A 17696-nucleotide genomic window follows, 5' to 3' on the forward strand; every position below is an offset into this window, starting at 1 on the left:
TAAAGGAACACACCGACTTTTTGGGACTTTAGCTTATTCACCGTATCCCCAGAATTAGATAAGTCCATACATACCTTTTTCATCTCTGGGTGTCCCATCCCTTACGAAAATTAATCATGGTTTTATTGTGGTAAAAGTGTAGTAACCATGTATTGTTGATGTACTGATTACTATCAGCAAAACCATGGTTTTACTACAGTAACTATGGTTTAACTATGGTTTTTGAAAACCATGATTGTCAAAACCATGGTTACTTTGTAGTTACTACATGGTTTTTTTTGGTTTTAACTGTAGTAAAACCATGGTTCATTTTCGTAATTGATAACTCTGACGCACCCACCGCTAGCCTAGCTTAGCACAAAGACTGTAAGTAACTGGCTCTAACTAGCATACTGCTCCCAATAAGTGACAAAATAATGCCAACCTTTTCCTATTTATATGTTGTGATTTGTATAGTCACAGTGTTTACAAATAACAAAGTCATATGAGACACAGGCATCTTTTAACATTATACATACTGAGAACTATATTCTCAGAAGACAAAGCACTAATACTTGGGCAAGTGATTTGCTCACAGCACCCGTTGGTGAGGAGCAGTGAGTTTGTGCAAGTGTTGCCTAATCACTCCGCCCAAGTAGCAGTGCTTCGTCTTCTACAAACTTTGCATTCGTCTTCCAGTTTTGTGCAATATATTGTAAATGTGTTTAAAGTTCTGATTTGGCTTATTATTTTTTTCATTTACAATAAAAAAAATGTCACCACAATACATTAGGTGGAATATTTAGACCATAAGTGGGGCACAACTTATTGAATGCCTTTTGGATTTAGCTCTGGCTCAATCATTCAAAAAATATTTGAGCTAGATTATTTGTACTTTTACAAAAGCCACACAGTGGTTGAAGTGCAAATGTTTTAACTTACCCCAGGTGGGATTCATTGTAATAGAGGGTTTGTGGTAACACTTTACCATAACAATACATGAATAATCATGTTCTAGTACCTAAATTAATAATCACTTTAATATGAAATAATAATGAGTTAAGCCATGTACTAATCAATAACTAACCATAACTATGTCATGAGTCATATGAATTCATGCATGAATTACACCCACCTTAACTACACATGAATACATGTATGTTAGTTAAAAGTAGGGTAACAGATTTGATCCTGAAACATTTTTTGTTATGCTGGTTAAAAGTCTCCTTACATCCTGATAGCAATCACTGTGTTAAGTTGTTTAAATGTATTTGTAGAAATGTATGTTATCTGTGAAAGGCGTAGGACCAAAAAATTTTCAACAAATCATAGATTTTGGTCCGAACGGACGTTTCCATTTTTGTCCCTCATACGTAAGCGTAATTTGAATGCCCACTGCGCAGCGAATCCACGCAGACACCATACGTCATCGGCGCGTTCATGTGCGCTCACCTCCTGCCTGTAAACAGTGAGAACAGCAAACTTTTCTGCTGAATGAAAGCTACACAGGAGGCACAAAACTAAAGGCATCTCTTATAACAATAACAGCAAAAACTGTCTGGATCAGCAAGAGCAAAACCCCAATGAACATCGGTAACTTTACTGCTTTACCACGAGATGAAACAGCTGCAGGAGGCAAAGGGTCTGAAAGGGTCGTTGCACTGTTTATTTTGGTAAGGTAGGTATGCGATATGTTTGTATTGAGATGGATTCAGATATTCTACTTTGATGAAACGTTGTGTTGCTTATGAAATTTGTGTTCGTTTACGGATTAGCGTAACGATATAGTTACTACGTCTACACAACCGAACGTGTGCTTAAACTAATTCTGATGTAAACCAGTTGTTTGTTTATTTTGGAAGTGTTAAGTAGTTTTCTCACTGCTGAATGAGACATGAGATGTGACCGTCTGATCTGTGCGTGTTCATGTGTTTTGAAAGACGCGTGACTTTGGATGGCGATTTGACTTGAGGGTGGGATCGGGATTTCATTGCTAGGCTGCTACCGTTAGCATTTTTCAAAATGTGTTACCCTACCTTTAAGTCATTAATTAACACTTTGGGTAAATCAAATCAAACATGCTTTCTTGAAGAACGAAAATAACTTGTTTATGCACAATGTTTAGGTTTGTAATGCAAAACTGTTTATACATTTGCCCCTGCAGCTGAGTTACAAACATTGTTGAATGGCACTGGATTTCTTGCAATATTTACAGTTAACCCTAATCATTAAACGTACAATTATGTGATTTCACAATACTTAGTTACATTAGTTACTTTTTCCAAGCATTTGTGCTTTATCAGGGTGTTTGTCCCTGGAAAATTTTACTTCACTACATTCTAAAGCATATAATCATATTGTGTATTTTTTAATATTGGATATTAATTTTTTTTATAGTTACATAAAAGCTGCAGTCCGGCACTTATTTGGGTTTAAAAATATCAACAAAAAAAAAACATTTTTGAGAAAATACATAGCCTGCCAGTGTTCAAAACTATCTGCTTGCCTTAGCTTAATTCAAAACGGTAAGCTTGTATTAATTATTTTAATTCCAGTGGTACTGGTGGATTCCCGCGGAAATTCGAGCACGTGTTTGCATCATTACGTAATTTCTGCACACATAAAGAAGGAGACACGGCCAGTAGGTTTGCGTGTGAAGATGATGGAGGTGGATATTTATAGCCTTTTTCTCACAGCACTTGGTGAACATCTGCAGTGCTTAGTTAAATAAAAAGCTGTTTTCAGATGCCCATCGACTGACTGGTAAGCTTCTGTTTTTAGTAACGTTAATGTTTTAATAAACTGACTGGCATCGCGTCACGTGCAATCAACAGCGAAATGTATGGAATCATATTACAGCACACACTTAAAATATCCTGTAGTGCATCCTTACTATCAAGATAACATAGTAACAAATGTAATACCGTGGCTACTACACGACATGTAGAGAAATACACGCCACGTGAGTACCGCTTCCTCGTTCTCTTCCATTGATCTGTAAAGTTTCCCACTGGGATAAAGTATCTAACTAAGATGAACGCTTCTTTACTTTTCCTCATTGTCCAGACATAACTGAAGATCTTACTCACATGTGTATATAAAGTTTATCATCCAAATACGCTAATTAAGACTAATTAATTTAGTCTTTAAATTGGATAAAAAAATCAGATAATGAAGTTAGCCAGGATGACAGTATCCACAGGGACTGAAGGATTCTCCTCAATACATCTTGTTCATCTGCGCTGTTTCGTGCCGATGTACAACCCATGTTAAATTGATTATTCCGCGAATAGCTGCAATTACAGATTTTGAACAGAGATGGTGACAAAGAGGAAAAAGGCCGGACTGCAGCTTTAAGTAAAAGTAACGCCGGTTTCACAGCACAAGCATGAGGCGAGCGTTTGCTGCGCGTGTCCATTGTGCTTTCACACCGGCTGGATTTGCAGCACATACTGTGCAGTTAACAGTATAAAAATCTCAAATTCACATTACTTTATTTTACATGCATTAATGAGCAAATTAAGAACTATTATAAACATTATGCAGTTATGTCTTATATATTCTGTACTGTAATCACATATTTGTTGTTTATCACATAATTTTACATAAGGTGGCATTAACCGCACATTGCAGTGTCTCAGGTGTGAAGTGTAATTAAAACAGGATTATGTTACATTTGTGTTTTATCACCTTCTGAATCTGAATGTATTTTATTCTCCTGCAGAAACAAAACCAAAACCTAAACTCACATCAGATACTGAAGGATCTGTACTGACAGGTAACACAGTGACTCTGAAGTGTCACATTGATCAATCTACTGGATGGAAGTTTTACTGGTACAAACACACACAAAACACTGAGAAGACGACAACAGAAACAAACTCTTACACAATCCACAGAATTTCAGATGGAGGTCAGTACTGGTGTAGAGCTAGAAGAGGAAAACCAGATTATTACACAGACTACAGTGATGGACTGAGGATAAATGTTACAGGTGAGAGACAACATGTGCATGATGTGACAGAATGAAGAGATTACGTTACAGCTGAGATGCCATGGATCTTAGTATTCCAGGAAGAATTTAAATAGTCAAATCAGGCTTTTTATAGGTTTTATTTTTGGCCATTCATTATATAACACATTGTAAAATCTACTGTTATTCATTGTGTTTATACAGAGAATCTTAAACCTGTAGTGAGTGTTGATCCTGACAAACAGCTGTTCAGAGGAGAAACTGTTACTCTGAGATGTGACATACAGGATACAGGAGACACTGAGTGGACATACAGCTGGACTATACAGAAAAGAAACAGAAATATAATCACACAATGCAACACACAAGAGTGTAAAATCAACAACATTCAACAGACGGACAGTGATAAATACACCTGTAGAGGAAAGAGTGTAAATGAACAATACACTGAGATGAGTGATGCTGTTACACTGACTGTATCATCAGGTGAGTTTATATGTTTGTTCATCATTATTAGTGTGAAGAGATGAAGTGTAACATGTTATTCATGAGAGATTGATCACTTTCAGATAAACCACAGACAGATTTAAGTGTTTCTCCACAGCAGTGGTTGACTGAAGGAGATTCAGTGACTCTGATGTGTGAGATTATAAATTCATCTACAGACTGGACATTCAGCTGGTTCACTGTACAGAGTAATTCCACAGGTAAAATATAATTAATCTCAAAACAAATACAACTTTGAATACAAATACTGCCAGGGCTCCAATGAGATAGAATTGTTTATATTATATTCTGTATAGTCAGTTATTGCAGTTGTTAATTTGGGAGTGCTTATAGTAATATCCTATTTATGTAATTATAATTATCATATTAAATTTGTTCACACTAGCGCTTTCCAATACATATATCATTTGCGATAATATCTTGATTTTTGTTTTAACTATATGCAAAATCAAATAGTTGAGTATGTCATTCGCTTTTAACCTATTCAGACCCTGCATCCACTGGAATGGACATCACATCTTTTGTGGACCAATAAAATGCATGCTTTTATAATGTTAATGTCAACCCTGTTCTGAATGGCCCTCTGAGAGAGCTTCAGACATTATATTATAACAGGCATACCTTAGCAGGTAGACAGGATGAGTAGTAAGCACATTTTAAATAAGGATTGGCACAAATCTTGACTCATTTCTGTATTGAGAGTTAAAATCAACTGGATAGAATTTTTTACAGATCAAGAAAAAAAATCGGGTCTGAAGGGGTAAAAAACAGCATTCAATGCCTATGAATTTAGTGTTTTCTTTAGTCAAGTACTGCATTTGCACATTCAAAGCGTGATGCAGCAGCACAAGTCATATTTATTTGAAATACTTTATCTTATCGTGCTGCATCTCTCATTTCTGTTAACTCGCACTCGCAGGACAAAGACATGTGAAATTGAAGAGTTATGAGTGTTTTCCTGACAAATACATCAGTTTGTAAGAATAATTATTCATGGACTTAATTTTATATAGCCACAATCCACAGCTCTGATTTTATACTTTAAGCTAAATGAGAGAGGAGAGCGTGAAAGAACCGGTCAATATTATAACAATAAACCATCATGTGGATCTGTGCTTCACTCTTTGTGTGCTGTGTTTTTTAGGCAGAGGTTTGCATTTAGTGACTTATATTAATTTCATATGTTTGCTTCTTGCTTGTATGATGCATGGTTCACAACAAAACCTTAATTTAATTGTGTGTTTTCAACTGTGGTACAGAGTTTTGTTATGGCAACATTTAAAAATGAAGAGTTTGGTTCACAAAACGCGATAAACGCCATTTTTGAAAAAAATGAGTTACTGCCAAAATCAGTATTATATCAGGTCAGTAGTTAAAAGTAAATTCTTAATTTTATGCAAAATCCAATATCCGCCGTGTTATTCTGTCATCTTTTCTCCTTTTTTTCCCAAAATGCGATAAACGCCACTCCTCCTTTTTTACAGAACGCAATAAATCCATTTCTGAAATTACAGCCCACCAGTCACGCATTGTAAACAAACAATGGCGGCGCGCTGAGTACACGGAGCCCTAGTTTTCCTCATCTACTTTGTACTTCGTAATCAACAAACAAAACAAAATTATACTTTAATTGGATTGCTAAACCTGTGATGTTTTTCTGTGACGGGAAAGAAACGTAAGCCATCAACATCTAATAATTTCCGCGAGAGGCACTCGGGTGCTTGTTCTCCAGACAGCATCAAGCTTCTCATGCTAACACATTGACCCCAGAGGATCTTATGAAAAACTTTACATTATTTTACTCAAAGTCAACGAAAATCGAGCAGGACCAAAACATTTTACAGCTGATCGCAGTGAAAAATGTAAAGAGACGACGTCAACTAACCGCAGCAATGACAGTATTCTTATAACAAAGTAAGTGTTTTGGTTAATGCCATTAATGTTTATTTTTTTTGTCATTGTATACCACTAGTCAACTAAATAAATATAAAATGGTAAAGATGAATGCACATTTATACATTGATTTAATAGATTTATAGCATTTTGAAATAAAAAACTGTCATGGATTTATTGCATTTTGTGGAAAAAAGAATTCGTTTTTATAATATATCTTTGAAAATCAAGTTATGGATTTGAATTCTTTATGTTTTTATAACCTAAAGATGTTATGTGAAAGTTTGTAACAGAAAATAGTGGTTTTCATCTTGCCACTTTCTTGGTATAGAAAACACAGTTTTACCGAAATTTGTCAAAATGGATTTATTGCGTTTTGGAACCAAACTCTTCAAATATTCTATGCATTTCATTTAAAAACTTAATGCATTGCACATTTTGACTTTTTTTACAGTGAATAAAGATGTAAATCATGAGCTGGGGTCAAACAGCAATGGAGGATCTAAAGGCAACTACACAGTGAGTTCAGTGACTGTGAAGCACACAGGAGTTTATATGTGCAGAGCAGAGAGAGGAGATCCAGTCTATCACACATATTACAGTAACACACAAACACTGTGGATCACTGGTGAGTTATAATAAAGATAAGACACCTATAATAAAGATAATTTAATAAATACATGTATTTAAAAAATAATTTATTATAAATAAAGATGATGTTTTGTCATTTTCTTTTCAGGTGTTTCCCCTTCAGTAATTTTCTTCTCAGGTGTTTCTCCTTCAGTCTCTCTGATCATCAGACCCAACAGATCTCAACACTTCTCATCTGAATCTCTCTCTCTGAGCTGTGAGGATCACAGTAAATCTACTGGATGGACAGTGAGAAGATACACAGAAGATAAACTGAAACCTTGTTCATCATCAGACTGGAGATCTACAGGAACAACATCTACATGTACAATCAGATCTCTCAACACATCTGATACTGGAGTGTACTGGTGTCAGTCTGAATCTGGAGAGAAACTTCATCATGTTAATATCTCAATACACAGTAAGTTTACATTTATTTCAGACGCATGAAAGCTTTCCTATAGCATATAACATATATTTTTATAATATATAATTTTTATTCTTTCTTCTGTTGTGTAGATGTTGATGTGATTCTGGACAGTCCTGTTCATCCTGTGACTGAAGGAGATCCTCTGACTCTACGCTGTTTATATCGATATAAAAACTCCTCTAACCTAAGGGCTGAATTTTATAAAGATGGATCAGTGGTGCAGAATCAGACTACAGGAGACATGATGATCATCCCTACAGTCTCAAAGTCACATGAGGGTTTCTACTACTGTAAATACCCAGAGAAGCAAGAGTCTCCAAAAAGCTGGATCTCAGTCAGAGGTGAGCACTTTATAAGTATAAACACAATAGAAATATTTTTGCATCATTTACAAATATTGTGGTCATACATTATGTGCTTGAAGTTGGGGGAAAAAAGTTCTGGCATTCTCTTCCGCACCTTGGATATTGGTGGTACAACGTGTGTGTGTGTGTGTGTGTGTGTGTGTGTGTGTGTGTGTGTGTGTGTGTGTGTGTGTGTGTGTGCGTGCGTGCGTGCGTGCGAGCGTGCGTGCGTGCGTGCGTGCGTGCGTGTGTGTGTGCGCGCACGTCCGTGAGACGGTGAGTGCTTCAGAGGTAGAAGATTAGGGCTTTGGGGATACATTTATCGCATTAAATAGTAAATTATTTCACTTGTAATCTACTACACTGAAGCATTAACATTTCCAAAAGACAAAGGATAAAACAAAATATATTTATTCAAAAGATGTTTACCTCATGAAACAGGTATTAGGTTCAGATGGTACTGTCCATTCATGGTCTCGTTATTGTTAAAACCGCAGCTTGTGCTGCTGCTACAGCAGACTGCTAAACTGTGGGGGCATGTTTGCTCACAGACAGTGTTTATCCAGGTGAAGTTCTGATACACACATCCTTTTGGTTCCCTTCTGAAGCCAGGCTAATATATAGTAGCTACTGCTGGGTTTTGAAATTAGATAAGAAAGGCTTTTATTTGGATGAATTTCAAGATGAAAGATAAGTCAAATAATGCACTTAGTGCCCCCTCCCTTTATTGTGATGTCATTACTATTAATTACCTATTCCCTGACACTTTGGCTGAAAGGCACAGTACCGGCAACATCTAGAAGTTCCGGAACGCAAAAAAAAGGTACGCTAAAGATTAAGATAGAGATATGTTGGTACTGTGTAACTGTACATTATCCCACTTATTCATCAGCTATTACAAAAGTAAGGTGAGGAACATTAAATATTGATTTTAAATATTTTATTTGCTCATTTTTAATGAATGCAGACCTCCAACGAGGAAAATCTGTTTACTGACGTTTTTGAGATAAGACAACATGTTCAAATGTCATAAACACATGTTTTGGTTTAATCATTTGTAAATATAATGTCATATATGTTTATTATTTTTGTGTAATATTAAACTGTGCCTGTCAAAATTATTTGCAGCCGTGTGTTATTAGATTTGAACGGTAGTTATCTGAAAAGAACAAACCTTGGAATGATGCTGCCAATCAGAATCAAGCATTTAAAAGTGCTTTGTAATATATAAGAAAGTATCTCTTCACATCTCATTATAGCCTCGAGTTTTCTGTCTCGTGGTTTGATATATGGAGTGGGTGCTGGACTGAGTGTCATGTTTTTGATCATTTTATTGTTCATCCTGGTGATCTACAAAAACAGAAAAGGTTTGAATCTTCTGCTCTTTCAGAATTAAATGTGACACATTTGCATGCACAAACCTTAAAGGTGAAGTTTGTGATATCTGTGATGTTCAAACACTATCTAGCACACACAACAGTTCAATATATAGAGATATCTAATTTGTAAATAATAAAAGTAAAGATAATAAAGGTCATGTAAACCTATGTAATGAAACTAAACGTTGTATCTTAATGCCAGATCACTGAGCTATAATGTTTATAAGCTTCTAAGCATATTGAAAAGCTTTCTTCACTTGTAATTCAGCTTTTTCTTTAGACTTGACCGTTCACGTCTACTTTTTGCTCAAGGTGTGACACTACCTATGAGTTGTTTTATGTTTGTCCTCACAATGGAAGATGTTAGGGTCATGTTGAAGTGATAGGATAGCCTGTTTAGAGCCACAAAAAATGTCAAACTTCACCTTTAATTTTTGTTAAAACAGTCTCTCTGTCATCCTCAGCTGTTAGTCAGAACATCCGTCAAACACCAGATCAGAAACAAAGTGAAGACGATCCACTGCAGTCTGGTCAGTCTACATTCATTATGATCACATGCATTTATAGTCATATGAAATATTTTACTTTATTTTTTAGTTAATGTCAACATGTTAAATACTATTTCTATAAAGACTTTCTTTCATAAGATATAAAGCATTTATAGATTATCTCTTGAAACTATTTATTATTTTTTCCTTCGTTACAGGAGATGCTCATATTTATGATGCTGTTGATATAACAGATTATAAAGACACAAGCGCAGGTAATGCACAGTTTTGATGTCATTTAATGTTGTTCATCTCATAAAATGTTTTTTATTAAGATTCAAAATATTTTCCTTTCTCAGTGACTCAGGCCGGCCCCAGTGATGTCCTTTATTCACAGGTCAGCTTCAAGAAAAAACTCAAGAAGAAAGGTAAAAACAACTAGAAGAGTAAAACTAAAGACTGAGAGGAGAAAACTCTTTATCATTTCTTTATTTTTCATTGTAGAAAATGCATGTGAAGGCGCTGATGTTACTTATGCTGATATTGAACTGAAACCTAAGAAAGAAATGAAGAAAAAGAAAGAAAAGAAAGGTAAATAAAGTTTTTAAATTACTTTTTAAATTGCCATTATTCATTATTATACAAACTTTCCAGAGCTGTTTATTCACCGTAATTTTTTTTGCTGTTATTATGCAGCTGGTTGCCAGTAAATTAGTGTAGATTTAAATGTATGTTACTGGCAACAGTTTGATCAAAGTTAAATGAAGATTGAACATTAACAAGTCTTTTTCGTTACAGAATAAAACTATAATATAACAGCCTCAGGCAAAGCATTCTGGGAACCAGAAACCAGAAATCCTCATCAATCTTTTTCTGTTTTTTGTTTGTTTGTTTCCCAGAAAATGAGGCTGTTATTTTATAGTTCATTTTGTGAAGACAAAGACTTATTAATGTTTTATGTTCATTTAACTTTGAGCAAACTGTTGCCAATAAATAACATACATTTAAATCTACAGTAAGTTACTGGCAGACAGCTGACAGTAATACTGTAATTTTTACAGAAAATTCTGAAACAAACTGGAAATGTTAGGTTGCTTTTAATGAAGTTCCCCAACTCAGCAGCTTGGCTTTTTTTAGGGATTATCAGTGAAGGTGGTGATGCTCTCTACGCTCAAGTGAACAAGAAAAGTGGTAAAGGTAAGATCATAATAATAAAAAATAATAAACAAAAGTGAAAACAGCATGAGCATCATTCAGTGTTTAGGAATAAAAATAACTACTGAATGATTTAAACTAATTTTAGTTTTTGCATTAATTTGTTGTTGTTTTTTTCAGTTGCTTCTGGATCTGATGATGTGACTTATGCTCAGATTAAATTGAAGCCCATATGAATAAAGAAATGAATAAATTTACTAATATTTCATATCATCAGTACAAACCTAAATGATTGCAAATCTTTGATTCTCTAATAGCATCAAACTTTAAAACTGTAAAAAAGCAGAATATACTGTACAATGAATGGAAATATGAGGGTTATGAGAGTTATATTTTTATATGTCGACTTGATCTTTATTTGTTTGATGGGTGATATTCATATGGTAGCTAGTTATTTACAGCCATAAAATTCCTTCTCATCTTATCTACTGAAGTGTCATATGATGATTTTGGCCTTTGCCAGTTACAGTAACAGTCATCTAAACCTGAAGAGTAAAAAAAATGTTTTTAATTATTATTATGTCTTGGTTTAAAAAGTTTAAAGAAAACATTACTTTATATGTCAGGTTGCTCATTTATATTTAGTTAATGTTGTAGGAATAATGTAATACTTTAGACAGAATTAGGCCTTGAGTTAGCCTGAGGGTCTATTCTAGTCGTCATCTTCTGTATAGTGATTATATTGACATATTACACTCACCTAAAGGATTATTAGGAACACCTGTTCAATTTCTCATTAAAGCAATTATCTAATCAACCAATCACATGGCAGTTGCTTCAATGCATTTAGGGGTGTGGTCCTGGTCAAGACAATCTCCTGAATTCCAAACTAAATGTTAGAATGGTAAAGAAAGATGATTTAAGCAATTTTGAGCGTGGCATGGTTGTTGGTGCCAGATGGGCCGGTCTGTGTTTTTCACAATCTGCTCAGTTACTGGGATTTTCACGCACAACCATTTCTAGGGTTTACAAAGAATGGTGTGAAAAAGGAAAAACATCCAGTATGCGGCAGTCCTGTGTGCGAAAATGCCTTGTTGATGCTAGAGGTCAGAGGTGAATGGGCCGACTGATTCAAGCTGATAAAAGAGCAACTTTGACTGAAATAACCACTCGTTACAACCGAGGTATGCAGCAAAGCATTTGTGAAGCCACAACACGCACAACCTTGAGGCAGATGGGCTACAACAGCAGAAGACCCCACCGGGTACCACTCATCTCCACTACAAATAGGAAAAAGAGGCTACAATTTGCACAAGCTCACCAAAATTAGACAGTTATCGACTGGAAAAATGTTGCCTGGTCTGATGAGTCTCGATTTCTGTTGAGACATTCAGATGGTAGAGTCAGAATTTGGCGTAAACAGAATGAGAACATGGATCCATCATGCCTTGTTACCACTGTGCAGGCTGGTGGTGGAGGTGTAATGGTGTGAGTGATGTTTTCTTGGGACACTTTGGGCCCCTTTTTGCCAATTGGGGATCGTTTAAATGCCATGTCCATCCCTTTATGACCACTAAGTACCCATCCTCTGATAGCTACTTCCAGCAGGATAATGCACCATGTCACAAAGCTCGAATCATTTCAAATTGGTTTCTTGAACATGACAATGAGTTCACTGTACTAAAATGGCCCCCACAGTCACCAGATCTCAACCCAATAGAGCATCTTTGGGATGTGGTGGAACGGGAGCTTTGTGCCCTGGATGTGCATCCCACTAATCTCCGTCAACTGCAAGATGCTATCCTATCAATATGGGCCAACATTTCTAAAGAATGCTTTCAGCATCTTGTTGAATCAATGCCACGTAGAATTAAGGCAGTTCTGAAGGCGAAAGGGGGGCAAACACAGTATTAGTATGGTGTTCCTAATAATCCTTTAGGTGGGTGTACATATTACTGAAGTTTTTTATTCACTTTAATAACTATGCAATAGTTAAGTAAAGATTTTTGTAAAAATTTAACCACTATGATTATGCTTTTAGTTCTGTCTTCTTGCCTAATTGTGAACAAATGTTTTTTATATACTGTTATAAGTTAAAATGTGTTATGCTAGAGGTTGCAGTTGTGTTATGTAGAAATCTATGCACATCTTTTTATTCAAGTTATAGGTTATCTGATGTTTACTGTATTTCAAATCTATATTCATGTTACAGTTCTCTTCATACTGATGCTCATAGTCATTCTCACTTCACAGTTTCTGAGAATAAATATGAAACTTAACACCATCTGTGTCTGTAGTTTCTTTTAACTTATCAGCTTTTACATCTTGTTTTGCATTTATTTTTATACATATGAAAGTAAGTGAAGTAAGTAATATTTCTTACTTATCATACAGTAGGCCTACTTTCTCTCACACTATAATTATTTCTGTTTGTTTCAACATTAGTGTGTGTGTCTGTGATGACCTGTCTTAAATTTTTTCTCCTTTAAGTCATACTTAAAACAACACAACACAATACAATGTTTATTGATATAGCACATTTAAAAAACAATCGAAGTTGAACAAAGTGCTGCATGGAATATATTGTACAGAATAAAGCAACAATTAAACACGAAACAAGACTACAAACAATAAAACACAAGCCCAAAAATAAGATAAAGTCGGTGCAGTTTTATATAAACCATAGTGCCCCTTCACTTTACTTAAACAACTTAATTCAACAGGATTTTTCATTTTATCGTGTTCACTCATTTTTTTATCAATTTTAGTTGTGCCATGAATGATTCTTGTTGTTTTAAAGTAGCATTGAAGAAACTGGCAGAGGTTTTCCAGTTCCCAGCATGCTTTGCATGTGGCTGCATTAAGACAATACATTTTGAAATTAAATGTTTTTATGTGTTTTTCAGCAAAGAGAAATACTTTCTTGTTACATTTTAACTTTTCTTAAAGATTTAAAAGAGTTTGTAATATGTTTTAGCTTTGTGGTTGTCAATGTGCAAAAGAGTGTTGCTTGTTGTGCTCAGGCTTGTTATGGTTACAAGATGGCCGTATGTTGTTTCCTCATTCAATGAGCAATAACTGTGCTGGTGCCTGTACCGAGATCAGTCTCTTCTGACTTACTAATCTTATTTTGAGCTTCATAATGTACGAGTTGTGTATCAAATAAAAAAATAATAAAGAGACTAGTTAGTGTTGTAGTTCTCGAGACCGGTCTCGAGTCTCAAGACCACTTTTTAAAGGTCTTGGTCTCGTCTTGGAATCGAACACATTTTTACTCAGACAAAGAGGACTCAGAATTTTATTTCAAGATCGGTCAAGACCACAACTGATGGCACATCACAAATTTATTTTTTATCATTCATTTTATGCAGTTTATTCAGGTTTGGCATATGATGTTGGCATTGTTTAAGCATTGTTTAAGTTTCTCCCAATTAAAATTTTTCAAATGTTATTACTAAAAGCACCTGCATTTAAGTGGATGGCAAGCCATGGAAAGACAGTTCAAAATAAATGGTTAAGTTGATTTCAGCTCTTTAGTGTTTGTTCACTTTTATTTGCTTATAGACAAAGATAAATTCCCACATATCTGCAATGGCTTTGATTATTTTATCAACTTCTCTCATGGCACACACACACACACACACACACACACACACACACACACACACACACACACACACACACACACACACACACACACACAGACAAGAAGTGCCTAATCATATGCATATTCCACATTTTATCATAAGTGTTTTAATGCAGTGCTTTGCACTGGTCTTGGTCTTGACTTGGTCTCGGTCTCAGCCTGTCTTGGTCTTGGTCTCGACCCTTTAAAGTCTTGGTCTTGTCTCGTCTCTGTGTCTGCCTGTCCTGGTCTTGGTCATGACTTGGTCTCGGTTTAGGTGGTCTTGACTACAACACTAAGACAGCAGATCAAGCTTTGCTAAATGTGTAGATTAAGTAAATTCGACTTAAACTGTACACATAAATGTAAGGAATACATTTATTAACAACTCATTTTAAATAATAACAGGTTGACATTTACAGTACAGTTACAAACTCAAATTAAGGTGAAAATCCTCAGTTAACTTGTTAGGTTTTTACAGTAAAGACTGTTAAAGCAAACTAAAGCAACACATTCTTATGGTGTGAAGTGAACATGCTGCCAAAATCAAGTCTGTCCGTGCCTTGCAAACATCTTAACCCAGACAAATGAAACGCTGTGTGATATTTTCAAAACTGTGAAAAACGCTCATTCAACATTCAGATGTACTCGACTTTCTTCAAGTCATGTTTTCTTAGAAGTTGTAGCCTTTGTACTCCTACTAGGCTACTAAAAAATAAAACCTTTGTTTGTTCCTCACTGAAACGCTTTGTTCATGACATACATATGTGATCTCAAACTTCTGTGGATATTCTCCCATTGTTACTTTAAATGAAATCTTGATATTTATATTAAAGAAAAAATATAGATTTAAAAGTGAGCATTTAGGAGAATTTAAGCTTTTTAACAAAAAATCTTTTGAAATGAAACCTGGGCATTTTTTAATCCTAAATCAAAAGTCTTATCTGAACGGCTTTATTTCACACATTTATAAAAACCTGTTGTGAGCTAGAAACATGGCCAGCATTTGTCAGCTTTATTGCAGAAGCGTTTTCTTTACTGTTCAGACCAGTTTATCATTTTAAAGCTACTCAACATTATCTTCCTGTAAATGTGCAGTTTAGAAATTTCTACTGAGGAAAGAGAGACCATGACCTCAGTGTCAGATCCTGAAGATGGGACAAGATTTGCTTAAAATCCCAAAACTCTGGGTTTGTCCCTTGGAGACACTGAATATTCAGTAATGATGAACCATCTTTATGATCTCTGTCATAACACATAAAAGCTACCTGCTGTGATTATTGCTTATAAAGAAAATATCACAACAGCATTCTGAAAATGAAAGCAATGTTATACCATATAGTTTTACAAAAGAGGATCCTAACTGATGATCACTGATCGCCACCTATAGGTGTAATGATGTAAACATCACTAACTGAATCAGTAAAGAAGATTTAGAAGTTTTTTTTCTGTGCCATTCTTCTCCTTTACAATTTTCCATCCTATAGACGGTTTGATCGGACCCACGTGATACACGTCTGGATCCGAACTTTACTTCCGGTTTTGTTTTTTTAATGGTCTCACTAGTTGCTTAACTGATCTCTTGAATGCCTCGTCGAAAATAACAAATGTTTTGGTTTCCTAGGTAATCTATGTGTTGTTTTTTGGCTTGTTATATAAATAAACTACATTTAAAGTACTTTGTTGTTATTTATTCTTACCGGAGTTTACCGGGACAGCCCCTTGTTTATGTTGTTACTGCTGAAACCGTCTATAGTTTCACATACAAGGCATGAGGCTAAAACACATGTTTGAGCTGTCTCAACTGAAAATAACTTGCACTGACAGATCAAGTGCCACTTTTGTCTCAAGATACACATGATCAGTAATGTCTTTTTCAAAAGGCATGTTTATAAAACAAGCTTAATCATTTTAATTCAACTAAGGCCTAGTCCTTGCTTTAGCTAAGCCTTGTTTGCAAAACCAGACCTTTATGTTTTAAATTTAAGTTATCTAACATAAATATTACAAATCAGGTACAAACTATTTTAAATAAATGTATGAACCAGCCAACGAGGCTTTGGCCGCTGTTAGATAATTTTTCAAAATTTTAATTTATATTTTTTTGGTTTGAAATAAGTTGAAACAATGAGGAGTTTTGGGGAAATCAATAGGCTTTAATCAACTACTTTTATGAGTTTGGGTAATGAGGTCCATTTTTAACAACTAGATTTTTCATGACTCAGTCTAAATATTTAAGTACTCAAATGTACGATTTCATGATTGTTAAATCTTCCAGAAACATATTATACCCCAACCTTAACCGCAAACCATAGCGAAGTTTTAAAATTTGAGGGCTTGACATGAACATGCTATCATCATATAAACAGATTCGAAACCAGGGGTGTGTCCAGGAACTTTTTTGTTAAGGTGGCCAGGCAGGGCATTGTCATTTAAAAGATATTACATACAATTTACTGTACTAGCAGCAAAGCATGTTATTTAAGTTGTTGATTCACTGTATAGTTAGAACTGCTTATCTTGACATACAGTACAGAATAGACAAAAGTATTGAGACACCCTCTTCTAATAAACTATCTTTCCCAGTAAATCTAATCTAAACAAATTTTAATGGTGCAGTATGATGTTAAAGAATTTCTTTCATCTTTGTTATAGAAGGGCCTTTATCTTATACTAAATGACTGTACTCATGTTTAAGTTATTGATTGGTTTGGCTATGTTTGTCATACCACAGTTAATCCGCCGGTTTCAGTTCTGGGCTTAATTTGCAAACAAGTTCTTTATCATTTCTTTTTAAACCTTGCTTTATGCACAGGGGCATTATCAAGTTTGAATAGAAAAGAGTCCTGCCCAAACTGTTGCTATAAAACTAGAAACACACAATTAGTAGAATAACATTATATACTGTAACTTTAAGATTTGTGCCAACAAAATTGACCAAAGTAGTCAAACCTGTTCATTAGAAGATGGTGTCACAGTCATTTCAACCTTTTGTCACTTATCAAATTTTTTTGTTGCTTCTTGTATGCTGCATGGATCCCCGTACATCAGAGCAGTGTTTTGTAATAGTTTTACTAAAATACTTCAGTTTTAAATAATAAAGACATCCCTCTTCATAGTTTTCCATCTCTATTGTTTTCATTAATAATATTAATAATAAACTTTCTTTTCTATAGTGCCATTAAATATAGACCTCAAAGCACTGAACAACAACAAATAATACATTGTATAAAATAATACAACAAGCAAAAATATGAACAGATATACAAATCAAAACAACAACAAATAAAATA

General features: G+C 34.9%; 2 protein-coding genes across 2 annotated transcripts in view; both read left to right on the forward strand.

Moving 5' to 3' along the window:
- LOC141350837 (Fc receptor-like protein 3) overlaps positions 1 to 17696 on the forward strand; it is a 29005-nt gene that overhangs the window by 10481 nt on the left and 828 nt on the right. The window contains exons 5-10 of the mRNA XM_073856661.1: positions 3704 to 3973; positions 4157 to 4438; positions 4522 to 4659; positions 6807 to 6980; positions 7122 to 7403; positions 7502 to 7753. Of these exons, the coding sequence (XP_073712762.1) occupies positions 3704 to 3973; positions 4157 to 4438; positions 4522 to 4659; positions 6807 to 6980; positions 7122 to 7403; positions 7502 to 7753 (1398 nt within the window). The remainder of the gene's footprint in view (positions 1 to 3703; positions 3974 to 4156; positions 4439 to 4521; positions 4660 to 6806; positions 6981 to 7121; positions 7404 to 7501; positions 7754 to 17696) is intronic.
- On the forward strand, positions 8099 to 12749 carry LOC129425535 (uncharacterized). Its single transcript, XM_073857596.1, has 7 exons — positions 8099 to 9123; positions 9600 to 9665; positions 9842 to 9898; positions 9983 to 10051; positions 10128 to 10214; positions 10761 to 10820; positions 10959 to 12749. The coding sequence occupies exons 1-7, from the start codon at positions 9072 to 9074 to the stop codon at positions 11012 to 11014; spliced, it is 447 nt and encodes a 148-aa protein (XP_073713697.1). The 5' UTR covers positions 8099 to 9071; the 3' UTR covers positions 11015 to 12749.

Source organism: Misgurnus anguillicaudatus, chromosome 19 (genome assembly GCF_027580225.2).
Source record: "Misgurnus anguillicaudatus chromosome 19, ASM2758022v2, whole genome shotgun sequence".
NCBI classification, from domain to species: Eukaryota; Metazoa; Chordata; class Actinopteri; order Cypriniformes; family Cobitidae; genus Misgurnus; species Misgurnus anguillicaudatus.

What these genes read in the sequence shown, in the direction of transcription:
- LOC129425535 (XM_073857596.1), top strand. Translation starts at nt 9,072, where the DNA reads ATGTTTTTGATCATTTTATTGTTCATCCTGGTGATCTACAAAAACAGA. An exon ending in AGACGATCCACTGCAGTCTG is followed by an intron (nt 9,666 to 9,841) that starts GTCAGTCTACAT and finishes CCTTCGTTACAG; the next exon opens with GAGATGCTCATATTTATGAT. An exon ending in GAAAAAACTCAAGAAGAAAG is followed by an intron (nt 10,052 to 10,127) that starts GTAAAAACAACT and finishes TTTTCATTGTAG; the next exon opens with AAAATGCATGTGAAGGCGCT.